This window comes from Verticillium nonalfalfae (assembly GCF_003724135.2).
Source record: "Verticillium nonalfalfae strain VnAa140/NRRL 66861 chromosome Unknown scaffold_90, whole genome shotgun sequence".
NCBI lineage: Eukaryota > Fungi > Ascomycota > Sordariomycetes > Glomerellales > Plectosphaerellaceae > Verticillium > Verticillium nonalfalfae.
The window spans coordinates 105,926-122,952 of NW_021167315.1; the positions used below are offsets into that span (position 1 = coordinate 105,926).

The 17,027-nt window shown below is 57.9% G+C and overlaps 6 protein-coding genes across 6 annotated transcripts; 3 read left to right on the forward strand and 3 right to left on the reverse strand.

Annotated features, from left to right (window-relative positions):
* Positions 1-535: 535 nt before the first annotated feature.
* On the reverse strand, positions 536-2,808 carry ILV2 (Acetolactate synthase, mitochondrial; the record flags this gene model as incomplete). The annotated part of the gene is made up of 4 exons (XM_028643387.1): positions 536-2,286; positions 2,345-2,412; positions 2,468-2,563; positions 2,642-2,808. The coding sequence occupies 4 exons, from the start codon at positions 2,806-2,808 to the stop codon at positions 536-538; spliced, it is 2,082 nt and encodes a 693-aa protein (XP_028493090.1).
* A 1,020-nt stretch (positions 2,809-3,828) lies between these two features.
* Positions 3,829-4,754, reverse strand: D7B24_009313 (uncharacterized protein; the record flags this gene model as incomplete). Its single annotated transcript, XM_028643388.1, has 3 exons — positions 3,829-4,268; positions 4,320-4,383; positions 4,440-4,754. The coding sequence occupies 3 exons, from the start codon at positions 4,752-4,754 to the stop codon at positions 3,829-3,831; spliced, it is 819 nt and encodes a 272-aa protein (XP_028493091.1).
* A 1,025-nt stretch (positions 4,755-5,779) lies between these two features.
* On the forward strand, positions 5,780-7,339 carry D7B24_009314 (uncharacterized protein; the record flags this gene model as incomplete). The annotated part of the gene is made up of 1 exon (XM_028643389.1): positions 5,780-7,339. The coding sequence occupies one exon, from the start codon at positions 5,780-5,782 to the stop codon at positions 7,337-7,339; it is 1,560 nt and encodes a 519-aa protein (XP_028493092.1).
* Positions 7,340-7,413: 74 nt separating this feature from the next.
* Positions 7,414-7,929, forward strand: D7B24_009315 (uncharacterized protein; the record flags this gene model as incomplete). Its single annotated transcript, XM_028643390.1, has 1 exon — positions 7,414-7,929. One exon carries the CDS (start codon positions 7,414-7,416, stop codon positions 7,927-7,929), a length of 516 nt encoding a protein of 171 aa, XP_028493093.1.
* Positions 7,930-8,748: 819 nt separating this feature from the next.
* Positions 8,749-9,696, reverse strand: RHO2 (Rho GTPase; the record flags this gene model as incomplete). The annotated part of the gene is made up of 5 exons (XM_028643391.1): positions 8,749-9,039; positions 9,093-9,284; positions 9,341-9,346; positions 9,409-9,487; positions 9,662-9,696. The coding sequence occupies 5 exons, from the start codon at positions 9,694-9,696 to the stop codon at positions 8,749-8,751; spliced, it is 603 nt and encodes a 200-aa protein (XP_028493094.1).
* A 2,990-nt stretch (positions 9,697-12,686) lies between these two features.
* NST1 (Stress response protein nst1) lies at positions 12,687-16,367 on the forward strand (the record flags this gene model as incomplete). The annotated part of the gene is made up of 1 exon (XM_028643392.1): positions 12,687-16,367. One exon carries the CDS (start codon positions 12,687-12,689, stop codon positions 16,365-16,367), a length of 3,681 nt encoding a protein of 1,226 aa, XP_028493095.1.
* Positions 16,368-17,027: the final 660 nt, after the last annotated feature.

The window sequence follows — 17,027 nt, forward strand, 5'->3', positions numbered from 1 at the left end:
CCCAGAATATGGGTAGCTGGCAGTTTTTTCGTGTTCATCTTTCGCCATGACATGGTGTTTGACAGGAGAATGGGTATTAGTTGGTCTCGTAATGATGAGACAAATTCTCAATACAGCAAGGACATTATCGTCAGGCATGTGAGCCCAAGCCGACAAGCCACATGGCTGGTATTTGTTACGTGCCATCTCAATCGTCACAAGCATCGTGGCACACAATTCAGTGTTTTACAGTTTTTGCATTCCCTTCGCCGACTTTTCCTACAAACACATCGCCTTATCTCGCAATGCGCGCGGCAATCACTGGCCGAAATCAACAAGGCCATGAGAAGAAGGACTTTTGTTTTTCAACCCTCCCTTCCATCACGAAGGGCCCTGCACAGTCCATCCCCAGCATACGTACCCCTTTCTCGGAACAGGGGCGACGTGGTGGTATATGCTAACCAAGAACACATGGTGAAAAAAAAAAAGAATGAGTAGACGCCGGTGAGAAGCCCAAAATAAGTGCCGAAGACGGAAAAGATCCAACATGACATATTTAGCCGTGTCTGCCGCCAGTCCTCTCGCGCATCATCTTGCGCCTCTGCACGTCCCTCTCACTGTCCCAGGTCAGGAACTCGTGCAGGCCAGAGCCGCTAGGCACCATTGGCAGAACGGGCACCTTGCGGTCCGTGACAACCTCGAGGAGAGCGGGTCCGTCGCTCTCGATGAGCCAGCGCAGGGCCTCCTGGATCTCCTCCGGCTTCTCCAGGCGGCGGCTCTGAACTCCCATGGCGTCGGAAAGCTTCTGGAAGTCGGGGTTGACCGAGTGGGTGTGGGCGTAACGGTCCTCATAGAAGAGGTTCTGCCATTGCGTGACCATGCCCTGCTCCTCGTTGTTCAGAACGATGACCTTGACGCCAATGTTGAACTGCGCAGCGGTGGACAGCTCGGTCAGGGTCATGTTGAAGGAGGCATCACCATCAATGTCGATGACGAGGGCGTCAGGCTGGGCGACCTTGGCGCCAATAGCGGCCGGCAGGCCGAAGCCCATGGTGCCGAGACCACCAGAAGTGATCATGGAACGGGGGTGGCGCCAGCGGAAGTGCTGAGCGGTCCACATCTGGTGCTGACCGACACCGGTGGTGATGTAGGTGTTGTCTTTGCGATCAGCCGTCATCTTGCTGAGCTCCTCGATCAGGGTCTGGGGCTTGATGAGACCACCACGCTCGGTGCGCTCGTAGTCGGACAGGGGCCAGCGCTTCTTCCAGCCGTTGATCTTGTCGAACCAAGCACTACGGTCGGCCATGGAGCGAATCTCAACGTGAGGCAGCATCATGGAGACGTTGGTGGCGACATCACCCTCGACAGCCTCAACGGCTTGAACGACCTTGTTGATGTTCTTGGGCATGATCTCAAAGTGAACAATACCACCACGGCCCTCGGCAGCGGCAGCCTTGGCGCCAGGGGCGAACTTGCCGACGTTCAGGGTGACGCGATCGTCGAAACGGGCGCCAAGGGCGATGATCAGGTCGGCCTCCTGCATGGCCATGTTGGCATAGGCGGTACCGTGCATACCAAGCATGTGCAGCGACTTCTCGTCCAGCTCGTCGAAGCCACCCAGACCGTGCAGGGTCGTGGTGACAGGGATGGAAGCCTTGTCAGCGAGCTCCTTGAGGATTTCGGGGCCGTTCTCGGACAGAATGACACCCTGGCCAGCGTAGATGATGGGCTTCTTCGCAATGTTGATGAGGTCGGCGACGCGCTTCACCGAGGCGGTGAGCTGCTTCCTGCTCAGGCTCATGGCAGCTCTCGTCGCAGCGCTGGGCAGCGAGGGAATGGCGGACTCGGTAGGAATGGCTCTCCTCAGGATACCAGCGGTAACATCCTTCGGGAGATCGACGAGAACAGGGCCGGGACGGCCGCTGGTCGCGATCTCGAAAGCCTCATTGATACGGCGGGGCAGCTCGGCAACGCTCTTGACCATGACGTTCCACTTGGTGCAAGAGCGGGAGATGCCGACAACGTCGGCCTCCTGGAAAGCATCGCTGCCAATCGAGGTGGTCACGACCTGGCCGCAGAAGACGACCATGGGCGTGCCGTCGGAGAGAGCATCCTGGAGGGGCGTGATCACGTTGGTCGCGCCGGGACCGGAGGTGACGAGGACGACACCGGGCTTGCCAGAGGCGCGGGCATAGCCCTCAGCCATGTGGCCGGCGCCCTGCTCGTGCTTGGGCAGGATGAAGTCGAAGTGTGGGGAGTTGTAGATGGCGTCAAAAACGGGCAGAATAGCACCGCCGGGGTAGCCAACTGGATGACTGGGTTAGCCGAATTGCCACCGGTACTAGGTGCGTAATATTGTACTCACAGACGTGCTTGACGTTGTGCCTCAGCATCATCTCGTGGAAGATCTCGCCACCCGTCTTGCCAATGAATCTAGGAACATGTGAGCAAGCCGTCGTCGGAGAGGTGTGTGCGGACGGCTACATACGACTCGTCCATCTCAGGCGCCTTAGGGTCGACAAGAGGCTGGCTATGCTCGTCCGCTTGCTTGAAGCCAGAGGCGGGAGGGGGGCGGACATCTCCTCTGCAGTAAGATCGTTGTCAGTTGGGGAACATGTTCGTGAGTCACCAAGAGAAGGTGACGGCAGTCGGGAGGACATACGGTGCCGGGTTGGTGGCGGAGGTGGCTTGATTCCTCACGCCGGAGGGAGTCTTCTTGATGGCCTGGACGGCAGAGACGGCGGGAGAGGTGGTGAGGGTGCGAATGGAGGAGGGCCTGTTCGCGACGGCGCGGAGGGCACGGCTGGCCTGGCGACTTCGGTGCATCATGATGGGCGGTCGGTCGAGGTGATCGGTGGCGGAGGAGGAGGGAGAGGATGTGGTCGGACGAGGGAGGAAGTTCAAGGTAGGGGAAAAGAATTTTGTGCTCGGTAACAACAACAAGAGGCTCCGCGAAGTGTCCAGGAACGCGTGCCGGCAGTATTGAACCTTTGACACGACCAAAGTCGAATGTCAATTGGGAGAGCGAGCGGTCGGAGGTTGTGAGGATGGAGAGGGTGGAAAGGTGCTCCGGGGCTGGAGGCGAAAGTAAGATCACAAGTTTGGTCCTGCCCGGCCCTGACTGAGCCTACACCAGCGCTGGGGCAGGAGCAACCGACCGAGGGATCGGAGGTGGAAAAATATCAGTTGGCGTGCAGCCATGAGTCAACTGGCTGGAATGCGCCCGAGTGTGGGGTTTGGGCGCCTCTCGCGTGGCGATATCGGCCTATGGCGCTGCAACCGATTCGATTCCACCCTGTTGATTGGCCGGAATGCCCGTCAATTTATGGGGAGCTCCAATCATACCGACTGTTCTGGCCGCCGGTGGACGGTCGCAGCAGGCGGCTTCTCCCTTTACACTTTCCCAGGTTCCCCTCCTTGCCAACGTTTACGGTTGTGTAGCTCCGAATGAGAGTCTGGGGTAATTAATTCCCTTTTGACTCAGAACTGTTGACGATGGCCCAAGCCGTTTTCGAGACGACAGTATGCCAATGGGCAGAGATGAGCCTGCTCCTGGATGAGAATAATTCAGATGGATCCGTAAGTGCCCTCGTGTGACATCATTGTGCTTTACACGTTAGGAATCTGTGGTGCCACCCACCCAAGATAGGTAGGTAGTAGCCTTCTGAGAGAGGTCAGTGTTACTATACCGAGCTTGGGTGAGAAAACGGACCTGTTCATATGCAGGCCCGTGCCCATCACTCAAGGACCAAGAGCCACAGACATATGGGACACAACCCACGAGAGATCGCTCGCCAAAGTTCACCACAAATTCTAGTCGATGAATGGATAGCATTCACTTGCTCCAACCTAAAGATCACCAGCAATCCCCTTCATCACAGCGGCCGCCCTCTTCGCGATGCCTGCATCAACGCCCTCGCCGCCCTCCGCTCTCGCGTCAAAGCCCTTCACCCAGAAGGCCCACCTCTCCTTTCCATAACCACCCTCGCCTCCCAACTTTTCGCCCGCTCGCAGGCTCCTTGCGTCGGGCCCTGACAGCACCGGTCCATCCGTGACGAGCTGCCACACCCTTGACCCGGCATGCATGATCCACAGACCCGCCGCCGCCGAGAGGTACGCTGCCTCCTTCACATCCTCGACGTCCTCCTCGAACGCTGCGCGAAGCTGCCACAGTGCAAAGTCGTCACCGTGGATGAGGCCGCGACTCCAGAGCAGCGCCGTGAACGCCTGGATGCTCAGGTAGCCAGCGAGCTGGGCATCGGTGGGCGGACGGTTGGGCTCAAACGGGGCTGTCCCTGTTAGCTACGAAGACGAAAGCACAGGAGCTCAAGGATACGTACGGCCAAAGACGTCGCGCAGGTTCCATCCAAAGGTGTGCAAGCGGCGAGAGGTTTCAAATCCATTCTGCTCCCTCAGGTCAGCAACGGCCTAGGCAGGTAAGGCGTGTGGGTTCAACGTACTGTTGTCTCGGTAAAGACGGTCTTTGGGGAGAGCGAGAGCGCCTCGACTGTGCGTACGAGCCTGACCAGCGCTGGGTGATTGTGCGGGATTTGCTTGGCGACATCAATGACCATGTTGTACAGCGTATAGTGCGCATCAGTGCCATCAGATCCTGGAGGTCCTGGCAGGGTAGCGGCCAGGTCCTTTGCCGTCGTCTCCGCCGTCACTGAGCTGTCCGAACTAGCATTGAGAAGAGTCTTGACTGTCTCAAAGGCAGCAGCATCATCGTAAGATACATCTTCTGGTTTGTAAGTGAGGTTGAGTGCTTCTGCCATGATGGCGATACTTCTTGGCGGACGCGGGGTAGACTGTCGCTTGGGTTGTGGGGTGGTGTTGTAAAAAGGAGCAGAGCGCTTGGCGATCGATATGGTGTGAGTCCCTGAACGAAGCAAGGTCCTGGATATATCTGTCCTTATAGAAGTCCGGGAGATAAGGCTAGACATGGCCGTTGACATGTGGAAGATCGGCCAGGCACCCTCGATCCAGGGTTGCCCCTCAACTACCGACGTCACAGACGGCGGGGTGCTACAGTGTCGCAAAAGTGGGGGTGTTCCCTTTTTCCAGGCCTCCGACCGTGTGGCGGTGGCCCCCGTGGGCCAGCCCCTGGCTTCGGTTCGTCCCACCTTCCAGCTTTCGGCGAACTCCTGCAGCATCATCCTGCGATCAATTATGCCGCGAAGCTTCGACGTAAGCAGGGGGCTTGCTATATACGATCTGGCTTGTCGATCAGTGCTGGTTTTGCGTGGGTGTGGCATTTCAGGTCGCAAACATGTTCATGTCGGAGGAGCCTCATCACCGTCTTCCATGGCGAACTCTCGAGGCGGTTGCAGTGATGCGTACGACCTGGAGTTGGTGATTTAATGAACTCCCGCCGTGTATCAGAGAACAAAGACCTCTGCCTCCAAAATGCAGCAGGAGATAAGTCTGCAAGGAACAAGAATCACAGGACGATCGCAATGCGTGCACTAAATGCTCCTTTCGACCCGGCAACAATGGCGGGTGGTGACACAATCATCTCTCCGCCCGTTGCGTAGAGAATCATTGGGTACGTGTTTCCTACCTCGGGGTGCAAGTAGGCATTCATTGCGACAATAGCGAACAGTTCCGCAAGGCAGCTTTCAACAGGCCGTTGCCTTGTGAATGGAACACAGTCAAGGCAATTCAGCTGCCAATCTCCTTCCACTTCTCCAACCCCCCTCCGAGGAGGATTCAAGATCAGGACCTTTGACCAGGTATCGCATGCTGAACAAATTTGTCACCTTGAGCACACTGTCTTACGCAAACACGGCGTGCCAACATCATGACTAAAGCCCCCGAGGAGACAAGCGTCATGGATCTAGACGAGGTTGAGACCAGCAACCCCGACTGGAAGTTGCAACTTGACATTGCCCACTTCGAGCTCCTTGTTCCTGACGATACCCGCTATGGTGTCAAGCCTGGAAGATCCTTGGAAGACAAGCAAGCCGACAGAGTGGAAGGCAAGATCCTTTCGGAGCGCAAAAGAATCGAGAGTCAACTAGGTCCACGCACCCAAGCAGAGCAGCGCATTATCGACACGGCGGAACTCATCATCATTCGTCGACAAGACATTCACCTTGCCCAGCGCCGGGAGCGACGTCTCGAGAACCCCTCCAAGTACTATGTCCTGAGCGAGTATCCCGACAACAACCCTCTGAAGCGCCCTGTCTGGCGAGGCCTCTATGATACGAAACTGAGGCCCGTCAAATATTACATGGGCCACAAGCCAGGCGACTTCATATTTCGATATTACCATTTACCCTGCCTGCCGCTCCGTGACCCACGGAGATGGGTCTATGAAGGTCAGGTACCGCACATGCTGTATGAGTACAAGGCCAGAATGGTTCAGAAAATACTCCCGGATATCCTCGAGGCGCTGCTCAGTGCCATGAGCTTTGAAGAGAACGAACGGGGTACAGATCCTCCGGGTTTGGTCCAGAAACTTCAGCGGCGCGGGCGCCTTGCACTTACCAAGCCAAAGATTCAATGGCGCATCTTCGAGGCATGGAAAGAAAAGGTGATCAAGGGACGACAACTGGAGAGATACTTAGAGGTCCTACGAGACTCGCACCTCGTGCAGGAGATGGCCTGGCTGTACAAGCGGGTCGATGCGACGATGCCACCAGACTCTTTCCTGGTCATGACTCTAATCATACCGAACCTCGAGACAGTTGATGTACTTGCCGCTAAGCATGATCAAGCTCTCGAAGCCAGAGCACGGCACCTGCTCTTCGAGGAAGGCGAGGGATGGCGGGTCGTAGATCCAGCAGAAGAATCCCGCAGATCCTGTGCCAAAATTATGAAGCACACGCCATATGACTGGGAGAAGAATGACGAGGCAGATGAATGCAATAAGGAACTGGAGCCTGATTGCAGCCGCGTGCTCGTGTACACGTTATTCTGCGAGGATGAGCACCCATGTGGAGTGGATGCGGCGGCGGTCGCTGCATCTTCAGGGGTCTACCATCCCCTGGAGGATCCCGGCTTCGGGTGGACGGAGAAACCTTTACGCGGCAACGGCGCGACTGGACCCACAGTCGTCCCCTGCAGTCGCCATTTTTTACGACAACCTCGACATCCGACGCCTATCCGACTCGCGAGGTGCGCCATCCACGAGCACCACAACCAGCTACGGCTCCAATACGGCCCCGACCACGGCTATTACCCCGACGAAAGATTCATCGACAAGACATCGGTACCAGACCGCGTCGACATTTCGGAACTCGCCGTGCAGCTCACCCTCAGCGCTGCCGCACGCATCGAGGACGAAGCCACAGTCGGCCGCGACGACCTTTCCAGCAGCAACTCATCCGACGACACCAATTCCCTCCACGGGAACTAGGGCGTCTTGACTCGACGTTTCTCCTTCTGCTTCGAATCCAAAAAGCCGTCCAGTCGTCCAACAAGCACACAAAAATGGCCCTCCTCCCATTCACCCTAACCGGCCTCCTCGCCCGCCCCTTTCTCCCCAAGGCCACAACAACCACGCTCCCGATCCTCCGCACCTTCACAACGACGCCCGCCCCGCAAGCAGCCAAGGGCAAAAAGTCCAAGGTGACCCCGGGCTCCGAGTACCGCGCCCGCGTGGCCAAGCTCCGCGGCAACCTACACGGCAACGCGCCGCCACCCCTGCGCATGGCCCGCAACCGTCACCTGCGCCACTGGACCATCCATCGCGCCTGGAAGCTGCACCAGCGCGAGCTCCGTGAGGCCCGCGAGCGCGAGCTCATGCGCCAGCACCAGGGCATCAGCAACGCGTGCGAGGAGCTGCGTGTCACCGAGGGCCCCGGTCTCAATGCCGAGGGCTACCTGTACCGTGTTGCGCTCGAGAAGAAGGGCCTGTACGGCCTCGACGCCGTGCCGATCGAGTACGCGAGGCTTCAGACGGAGACGCCGGCTAGGGTCGCTTGGGATCACGACTGGAAGAGGTAGAGGATGGATTTGCAGAGAACAAGAGAGGGGGCGAGATAGACTCTCTTGCTTGACTGAGGGGCGAAAAGGGGGCCATGCGTCTTTTCTGGCTTCACGTCGGCGCCAGCGAGGGTTTCCTTTGATTTCGTATCATACTGTATCACCACTGTTGCATAGAGTTCAAGGAGGGTAGGCAGGCACCAATAAGTCCAATGCCGATATGAGTTCATTATTATGAATAAGCCGCGTCCGCCGTGGTGTAGTGAGTGATGCTTCGCGACACACATGGCACTAGATACCAAAAAATAAGATAAAGAACGAGGCGCCTGGAATAAGCCTACAGCTTGAGCGCTCGAGCCGGCTGAACGGGATCATTGTTCCCCGTCTACCAAGCCTCGTCAGGGCTCAGTCCTGGGCGCCCTGCAGACCAGAGGCTGATTCGAGATTCTTGATGGTGTGCGGTGCCTGCCGATGCTATTCCATTGACGCTTATTATACACACTGAGGCAGAGGAGATGCTGCGCTGCTTTAGGGGTCTCTGTGGACCCTCGAACGAAAAGAGAGATGCTGCCGTGATGCGATGCGATCGGCAATATCGCTTGCAAGTTGCGTGGCTGCTGAACAACGAGTGTGGATAAGCAGCTCGAAATTTTCCCTTCGCCGTGTTTTTGAATATGTGTGCTTCCGAGTAGCACGTCTGGAAGTCAGCCGCGCGGCGTGCAGGTGACGAGCCGCTCCCGGAGGGCGTCAGGCCTGCCGTCACCCGTTTCAGGGTTCCTCCTCCCCGCCTAAACCGCTCATGAACCTCCTCCATTGATTATGTTCGACGTGAACGCACGCTCAGAGGATAACGCAGCACCCTCCTCCCTCACCCTTCTCGAATGTCAGCAGTGCCGCACGTGTGGCAGCCTCGAACACATCGTCGACGCCCTCGCCGCTGAGACTGGAGCACTCGAGGTACTTCCGAGCGCCGACTTCACGGGCGACGGAGTCGCCCTGCGCAGTGGTGACGAAGGGCAGAGACTTCTTGCGCATCTCCTCGATCGCCACGGGGTCTTCGCGAAGATCCTTCTTAAGACCGACAAGCATGATCGGGACGTCGGGGCAGAGACGGCTAGCTTCTTCTATCCACTAAGCGGTTTGTCAGCAAACTTCACCTGCAACATGTGCCAAGCGAGCCTTACCTTGTGCTTGACGTTGTCGAGAGAGTCGGGAGTGTCAACGGAGAAAGCGATAAGGATAACATGCGCTTTGGAGTAGGCAAGAGGTCTTAGTCGCTCATAGTCCTCCTGGCCAGCGGTATCCCATAACGCGAGTTGGACAGATTTGCCATCGACACGGCAATCTGTGACATAGTTTTCGAAGACGGTGGGGATCTAGCAAGAGGGTTAGGTCAATGGAGTCTTGAGCACACAGCAATTGGAGGACCGACATAATGCTGTGACCGTTGGTTAGCAAGAGATCTTCATTCTATCTCGGGAAAGACTGGACGCAACATACTGTGGGAAAGTATCCAAGCGTGAACACGCTGAGCAGACTGGTCTTGCCGCACGCTCCGTCACCAATGATGACGAGTTTCCTGTCCAGGGGCCATGTCAGCGTTGTGTTGTGGATCAGACAGCAGCAGAAGGTTGCAGTGGGTGGATGCAGAATGTAGAGCGCAGGGAAGACGATCAAATTGGCATCAGCAGACCGAGGCGTGCATCAAGGGGTTGTCCGCCAAGAGGCTGGCGGAGATGGATCATCATCGTACCTTCGAATAACGTTTTGAGGATTTGAAGCAGCCATAGCGGATGGGGGTGAGGATCGTCGGACGAAAAGGGGGAAGGGAAGGCTCCCGTTTCAATTGAGCAAGCAATCGTCGAGTCGAATAGCTGCTTCACAGTGTTGCCGGAGGTACTGGTCGGCCGCAGTTGTCGAAAGAAGGCTGTCGAGATAGAAGTTGGAGAGAAGAGGAAGTCCGGGTTCGAACAATTGGAATCCCCCAAGTTGAACAGCAGCAAGCCACAGTCGGAGCCACAAGCCAAGCGCGTCGGTGCCGGCTGGTCGGTCGGTCGGTCGGTCGGTTTCTGGGGGACGGACCTTTTGGATGGTTCAGGTCAGGTCGTTCGGGTCGTGGGTCGATCCTATTTTGTCTTGGAGGGCCACAGCCGGGAATGTTGTCCTGGGGGGTCGGCAGGTCGGAGGGGGGGATGTCTGAGGGCTTTTGGGGGGAGGGGTCGAGGGCTGGCGAGTTCGTGGTTGCAGAGGGCGGTGTTCGTGATCCGTAGGGAGATTGGTTGGGAGAAGGAAAGGATCCTAGGTGGGAAGGGGAAGAAGGAAAAATAATGAGGGAAGCAGCAGCGACGATCAGCCTGAGGCGCGGCGCTTGTGTCGGTGCTTGTTACTTGGTGCTTGTTGCTTTGGTGCTTGGGCTTGGGCTGCTGGGGCTGGCGTTGGTGCTTGCTTGCTGGGGGAGGGATTGGGGTGGGAGGAGAATGGGGTACGCAGGCTGGCAAGGCGAACGGGAGTGCATCATCATGGGGAGAGAATACGAGCTGAAGAATTTCACTTGACTGTCCTGCAAGTCTGTTGCTCGTCTCGTCCTGTCCAGCTTGGGCCATCGGCATCGGGGTTAGGTCCGGCGATCTCGAAGATCAATTCATGCACAGTAACTGTACAGACATGCTCGAGGAGCTCGTCTGTCTGTTCCCATCAAGTGAAGTGAATACAACTAAACAACCTCTGATGCCATGGCAGGAGTTGCGGGACTCGGTTGATGGGAGGCCTATAGGACAAGACTGCGCCTCCGTCCAGCGGAGTTGTTGTGCTTGTGATGGCCCATTCAGCGATGGACACCAACCCAGCTAATGATAATCAGGGCGGGAGCTGCGCCAACGAACCCTTCCGCTCCCCCTCCCTTGACCCTGGTCGGATGGGCTGCGCCAGCTCCATGTTTCCCATTAGTTAGCTTGCTTGCCTACCTAGTTCTGGTAAGGGTAAGGTAGTTTCAAGAGCACATTTCCCACGGTCAACCCGATGGCCCACCCCATAAACCTCTCTTGGTTCGTACAGAGAGCCGATCCAGGACCGAACCACAGAGCACACACAACTGGACATTTGCCGGCGAGACCGGGATGGGATGGGGGGATGGGTGATCGAAGGCCCACGCACGAGACGGGTGACAGAGTTTGGGTCCGTCAACGCAGACGAGTTTGTATTAATTGGCGTGCATTCTTCCAAAAGGCTTCCGTGGGTCCTCCATGGTAAGCCGTATGATCCGATCCTGTCTTTCAACCTCGTGGCTAAGGGGTCTAGTGTCGATGTCGGGCGGTTTAAATGTGTTCTATTTTGAGATAGGGTAGCCATTGAAATGTTTGCTCTCTGCGTGCCATTGCACCGTCGGCCGAATGGCCCGGTGGACTTGTATTTGTCTGTCAGGATCCGCATGGCATGTGCAATGTCTTGGGCCGCGGTGAGGGTTGAGATGGGCTGTGGGAAATGATCAGGGGCCAGGCTTTGACCCATATTGTCCGACGAGATAAGGGGGGGGTAGGTTGGTTGACTTGCACAACACTGGACATCATGCCGTCTGATGAGATGAGATGAGCTGACCGCAGCTGGTCCAGGGGTTGCAAAGTGAATGTGCTGAACATGTGGGGGTGAATGATGATGATCTGACAGCTCCTTTCCAAGCCCAAGCCAGGTTCGAGAATCAATCGTGCGAGGATTTGGCGCTGTCATGCAGATTGAGCAACCCGAGGAAACAGCTCGCTCGTCAATTGTAGGTGCATGCCCAAGATGCCCTATGGTTTGCCCCCCAAGTTCCAAAACCAACCGTCGAAAGGCCAAACTGTTGGGTTAGCGCATCCAACCTTGATGGCCCGACGCTTGGGTTCCGATGCCTGGGTTCCGATCCGGGCTGGCACGGCGACACTGAGGATGACGTCTCGGAGTTACATAATCAGTATCCATTCACTCGAAACGTGCCTCAGGCCTGACTCCCTACCTGCCCGTTTGCCCATGCGAATCGTCCAATTCCGTCGTCACCAAAGCGTACCACGTGACTCGCACCAAATTCGCAGCCTCGAAATCTGATTGACCAAGTGCCTCGCACCTGCAGGAAGGCCCTACTCCCGGTCGAACCCAGGTACTTCTCCCGCTAGATTACACCGCAAAGTGACTTCCGCCTTGCCCCCCGGACCAAAGAGGCACCACCTAGGACAGGACAACCTCTCTACCTTGACTGTGTACCAACTGCACCGCGGCGACCAGCATCGCGAACGACCTCCCGCCTTCGACGACCACTATCCCACGCCACTCGGTACCGTTCGACGCGCGCACCTCTTGCCTCGATCGACGCGACTTGCAGCCTTACCTCCTGCCTCGCTGCCACCCCTCTCATTCTTGCATTTCGCCGCTATAGTGAGTTCTGCCTCGTCATCCCTCACGCCGCAGTATAACCCTCCCGCCACTCCACTGTCTGAGGCCTACGCCTTGCCCTGCCCACCTGTTTCTGCTGCTTAGTACGACGACGCGTCCTATTCGGCGAACACTCCGACTCGCGATCCGCAACAAGCCCCGGGATCTCGACTGCCCTCCTTGCCTAACCACCACCCGAATTCGACCCAACCCTGTGACGACATCTTCGCTAACCTGCCCTCTCTATCATTCTAGCCCCACAGACCTGGCACCTTCTCTCCCTCTTACTCACTCTCTCGCTCTCTCCGAACCAGCCCAGCTGCTTGACCTGCCCATGGTATCAACGTCCTCAACCTGCTCCCCGGCAGACTCCTGATATGCCTGCCAACCAACGCCAGCCGGCGGCGCAGCCTCCGCCATCGCCTAACGCCAAGGCCACGGCCAGGTACACGAACAAGGATGGCTCAAAGATCATCACCGTACCCAAGTCTGCTCAAAGCACCGATGCTTCCCAGCCCTCCACGCCGACGACCACGACCAAGGCCCCCGTGTTACCAGCGACGAACGGGACCAGCCCCGTCGATCAGGAACCCGCCCCAGCGGTCAATCGTAAAAAGCAGAAGAGGCGAGCAAAGCTTGCTGCCAAGGCCGCTGCCGAGCAGGCGGCAGCTGCGACGAACACAACTTCTGAGCCCGTGCCTCCGACCACGCCTTCCGCCGCGCCGAAGCCCAGCCCATCCACTCGCCAAGATGAAGTGGAGCCCGAAGCGACCGATGAGGAGGAGGATAGGGAAGGAGACAATCACGCCAATACCAACGGCACGACGTCTGGCAAGTCAAAAAAGTCCAGGAAGAAGAAGAAGAAGAACGGCGTCGCGCAAGCCGCTGCCGACGATCCCCAATCAGCCAATGTCCCGCCGCCTGCCACAGAATCCCACCCGCTCCCACCACGAGGCCCTGGTATCTCCAAGGAGAAGATCTGGAACACGAGCTCACAGGAGGAGCGAGAGCGGATCAAGGAGTTTTGGCTTGGCCTCGGTGAGGAGGATCGCAAGTCGTTGGTCAAGGTCGAGAAGGACGCTGTGCTGCGCAAAATGAAGGAACAGCAAAAGCACACGTGCAGCTGCACCGTCTGCGGCCGCAAGCGTACCGCCATAGAAGAGGAACTGGAGGGCCTGTACGACGCGTACTATGAGGAGCTCGAACAGTTTGCCAACCAAGCCGATGGTCCTCCGCTGCCGCGCGACTTCCCGATACGCGGCCGCATAGCGAGTGCCTACGCAAGGCAACCGCCGTCACGGGGTCGCATAGTTGAACACGTCGGGGACGACGAAGACGACGAGGAACTTGACTATAGCGGCGAGGAGGACGACGAAGAAGAAGACGAAGAGGACGTTGACGAGGACGACGACTATAGCGAAGACGAACCTCCAGAAGATGTCCATCCTCATGACCGCGACATGGCTGACTTCCTGACTTTCGGTAACAGCCTACAAGTCAAGGGTATGCAGCTCCTCGACTCTCTCCTCTGCAGTTATGGTAACATGGACTTAGGTGGCATACTCACCGTTGCGGATGACCTACTCAAGAACGACGGCAAGCGCTTCATCGAAATGATGGAACAGCTGGCCGAACGACGCATGGCTCGCGAGGAGGATGCCCGAGATGCCCGCGCCTTTGGTCACCCCGCCGCGAACGGCACGTACGGCGGTCACACCCATCCTCCGCCGGAAGACGAATACGACGACGAGGATGAGGATGATGACGAGTATGACGATGATAGTCAGGACGAGGGCTATGATGATGAAGAAGTGAGCTCCAGTCACCATGCGCATGATCACAGTCACGGTACTGAGCATTATTGTTGCCATCATCAGGACACCATGACCGAGGAACAACGCATGGAAGAAGGCCGCCGCATGTTCCAGATCTTCGCGGCCCGCATGTTCGAGCAGCGCGTCCTCACGGCGTATCGCAACATGGTCGCCCAGCAACGGCAGAACAAACTGCTAGAAGAGCTCGACGAAGAGCAACGACAGGATGCTCAGCGGAAGGCCAAGAAGGCCAAAGACGCCCAGCGACGCAAAGACAAGGCCGCCCTGAAGAAGCAGGCCCTGGCCGAAGACAAGGCTCGCCGAGAGGCTGCCAAGGCAGCCGAGGAGGCAGCACGACTGGAGGAGCAGCAACGACGAGCCGAGGAGCAGCGGCAAAAGGCCGAGGAGAAGCGACGAAAGAAGGACGAGCAGAAACGACTGGAAGAAGAAGACCGTCAGCGTAAGGAGGCTGAGCGCCAACGACGAGCCCAGGAGCAGATGGACAAACGCGCGGAGCAAGATCGCAAGGTGCGTGAGGCTAAGGAGAAGGAGAAGAGGCTCAAGGATGAGGCCCGCCTTCGAGATAAGGAGGTCAAAGAGCAGCGAGAGAGGGAACACCGCGAGAAGAAGGAGCGCTTGGAGCAGGGGAAGCTGGACAGGGAGGCCAAGGCTCGCACAGACCGGGAGGCGAAGGCCAAGGTCGACAAGGATATCCAAGACCGCCGCAAGCAGGACGAGAAGGCCACGCAAAAGACGGCCGCACTTGCTGCCGCCGCTGCCGCCGCCGCCGCTGCTCCAACGCCCGTCCAGGCTCCAGCACGGCGGGCATCCCACAACCTCGTGCCTGTCCCAGCCGCCTTGCCGCAACACCCGCCGAACCAGGCTTCCTTTGCGTCGCCGAAGATTGCGGTCGCGACGCCTGCTCTGCCAAAAGCTCCGACGCCCATTCGACCGAAGAACGCGCCCCAGTCTCAGGATGTCAGCACCGGCAGCTCCGTTATCGGCTCACAGGCCTCCCAGGCCGGTTCAGCACCGAGCCAGAACCCGTCACCACACTCGGCAACTCCAGCACACCCAAGCCCGCACCCCTTTATCGCCCAACGAAAGGGCAGCGGTGTTCCTCCGCTGCAGCCACAGTCCGTATCTCCGCCACACGCCAAAGGCCCCAACGCAGGACCGTTTGGCATGCCTCCCGGCATCTCTCACCCGCCTGGATTCCCGATGCCACCTCCGGGTCTGGCCCACCGACCTCCGCCACACGATCCCATGTTTGCTCAGTTTGGAGGATTTCGGCCGCCCCCTGGCATGGGAATGCCTGGACCTCCAGGTCTCAACGGCATGAATGGGCCTCCGGGCAGGGGTTTTCCGATGCCGCATCCGCCTCCAGGCTTCTCTCAGCCTTTCGGCGAGCCCATGCCGCCGAATGGACCTCCTCATGTATCGCACACGCGCCAATCGTCAGGCGGCTTCGAAAGCGGCCCTTCCATGGCTTCGCAGCCCATAGGACGGCCTGCGCCGATTGGTCGACCAGGCAGCGTAGTCCACGGGCAGGGATTAGACCAGGTAGATGATGTCTCCGACCAGCACCTTGGCAGCAGCGCCTTGCTCGACGATTCGGAGGAGCCCATTCGGGCGGCCACTACGAGACAACTACACCAGGCACCTGGACCTGGTCCTCGACAGGCTTTCCCCAGCACACCGTTTGGTATGGACGCCGGCATGCACCTGCAGAGTAATCCATGGAGTAACCCGTCGCCCTTCGCCGCGTTTGGCCCGCCGCCCGGTCTTGGTGGCCCAACCTGGGGCAACCCTTTGGCAGCTATTCCGCCCATGCCATCTCTGGCAAATCTCCGGACAGGAGGCAATCCTCGGTCTGTCGCCGTGCGACGCATGCTCTGCCGCGTTTGCAAGGAGTTGCAAGGCAGGGGAGTGGACGGCACGGACGGCTTCGCGGACTTGAATATCATCATGAGCGAGGTGGAACAGCTCAACCGCATGGAAGGCGTCAGCCGTGAGGTCATATCGGAATCGGAGATTCTAGACCTCGCAGAGACAGAGGGTACGCCACACAACGGCGGAGGCGTTTTCGATATCCGCAAGGATGTCAGGGGCCCCGGCAAACATGCGGTACGTTGGATGCCAGACCTCGTCGGCGACATGGCACAGCCACCTCGTGCCGTGGGCGAAATTGGCAGCCCGGTCATTGGCACCGGTCATCCTGCATTCCCCATGCGAGGATCGTAGGAGCGTCCGTCCACGGGGGGTTCTGCTACGACGTGCTCCTCCTCAGAGGAAGCAGCCGGGGGGGAGGCGCCCAGAGCGAAGACGAAACATCGGCCGCTCTTCAGGGCGATACAGTCAGCCATGCGCATGCGACGGTACTCGAGTACGTCGGGAGACGATGAGAGCCAGGAGGCTGGGATGAAGGGCTGAAGGGCAAAGCGAGTTATGTGCATCCACGCATCTTCTACTTGGTAGCCAAGCAAACATCGAGGCCGACATGAGATCGGCGCTGCAGATGTGTGGCGCTGCAAAGGATGCGAAGAGAGCATTCTGTGTGAGCATTGTTGTCTAGAGTAGGCAGAGCCATGTATGAGGATTCTAGTCAACACGACTGAACAACTTTTTCAAGCATTGTGAAATGGTGTACAAGGTGCTGTGGGGTGTGATGAGACTGGCGGTAGTCTGGACAACATCAGCTGGCAGCGGGACTGAAATAGGCAGGCAACTCAACATCTCGATTCCGAGAGGATGGTGTTGTCACGGCAAAGAGTTTGGAATTCGTGGACACCAGATGCGGGGAACTCAATATCTTCCTGCATGGGAAATGAGTATGAAGCAACCTAGCCGCCCGGCTAGCTCAATCGGTAGAGCGTGAGACTCTTAATCTCAAGGTTGGGGGTT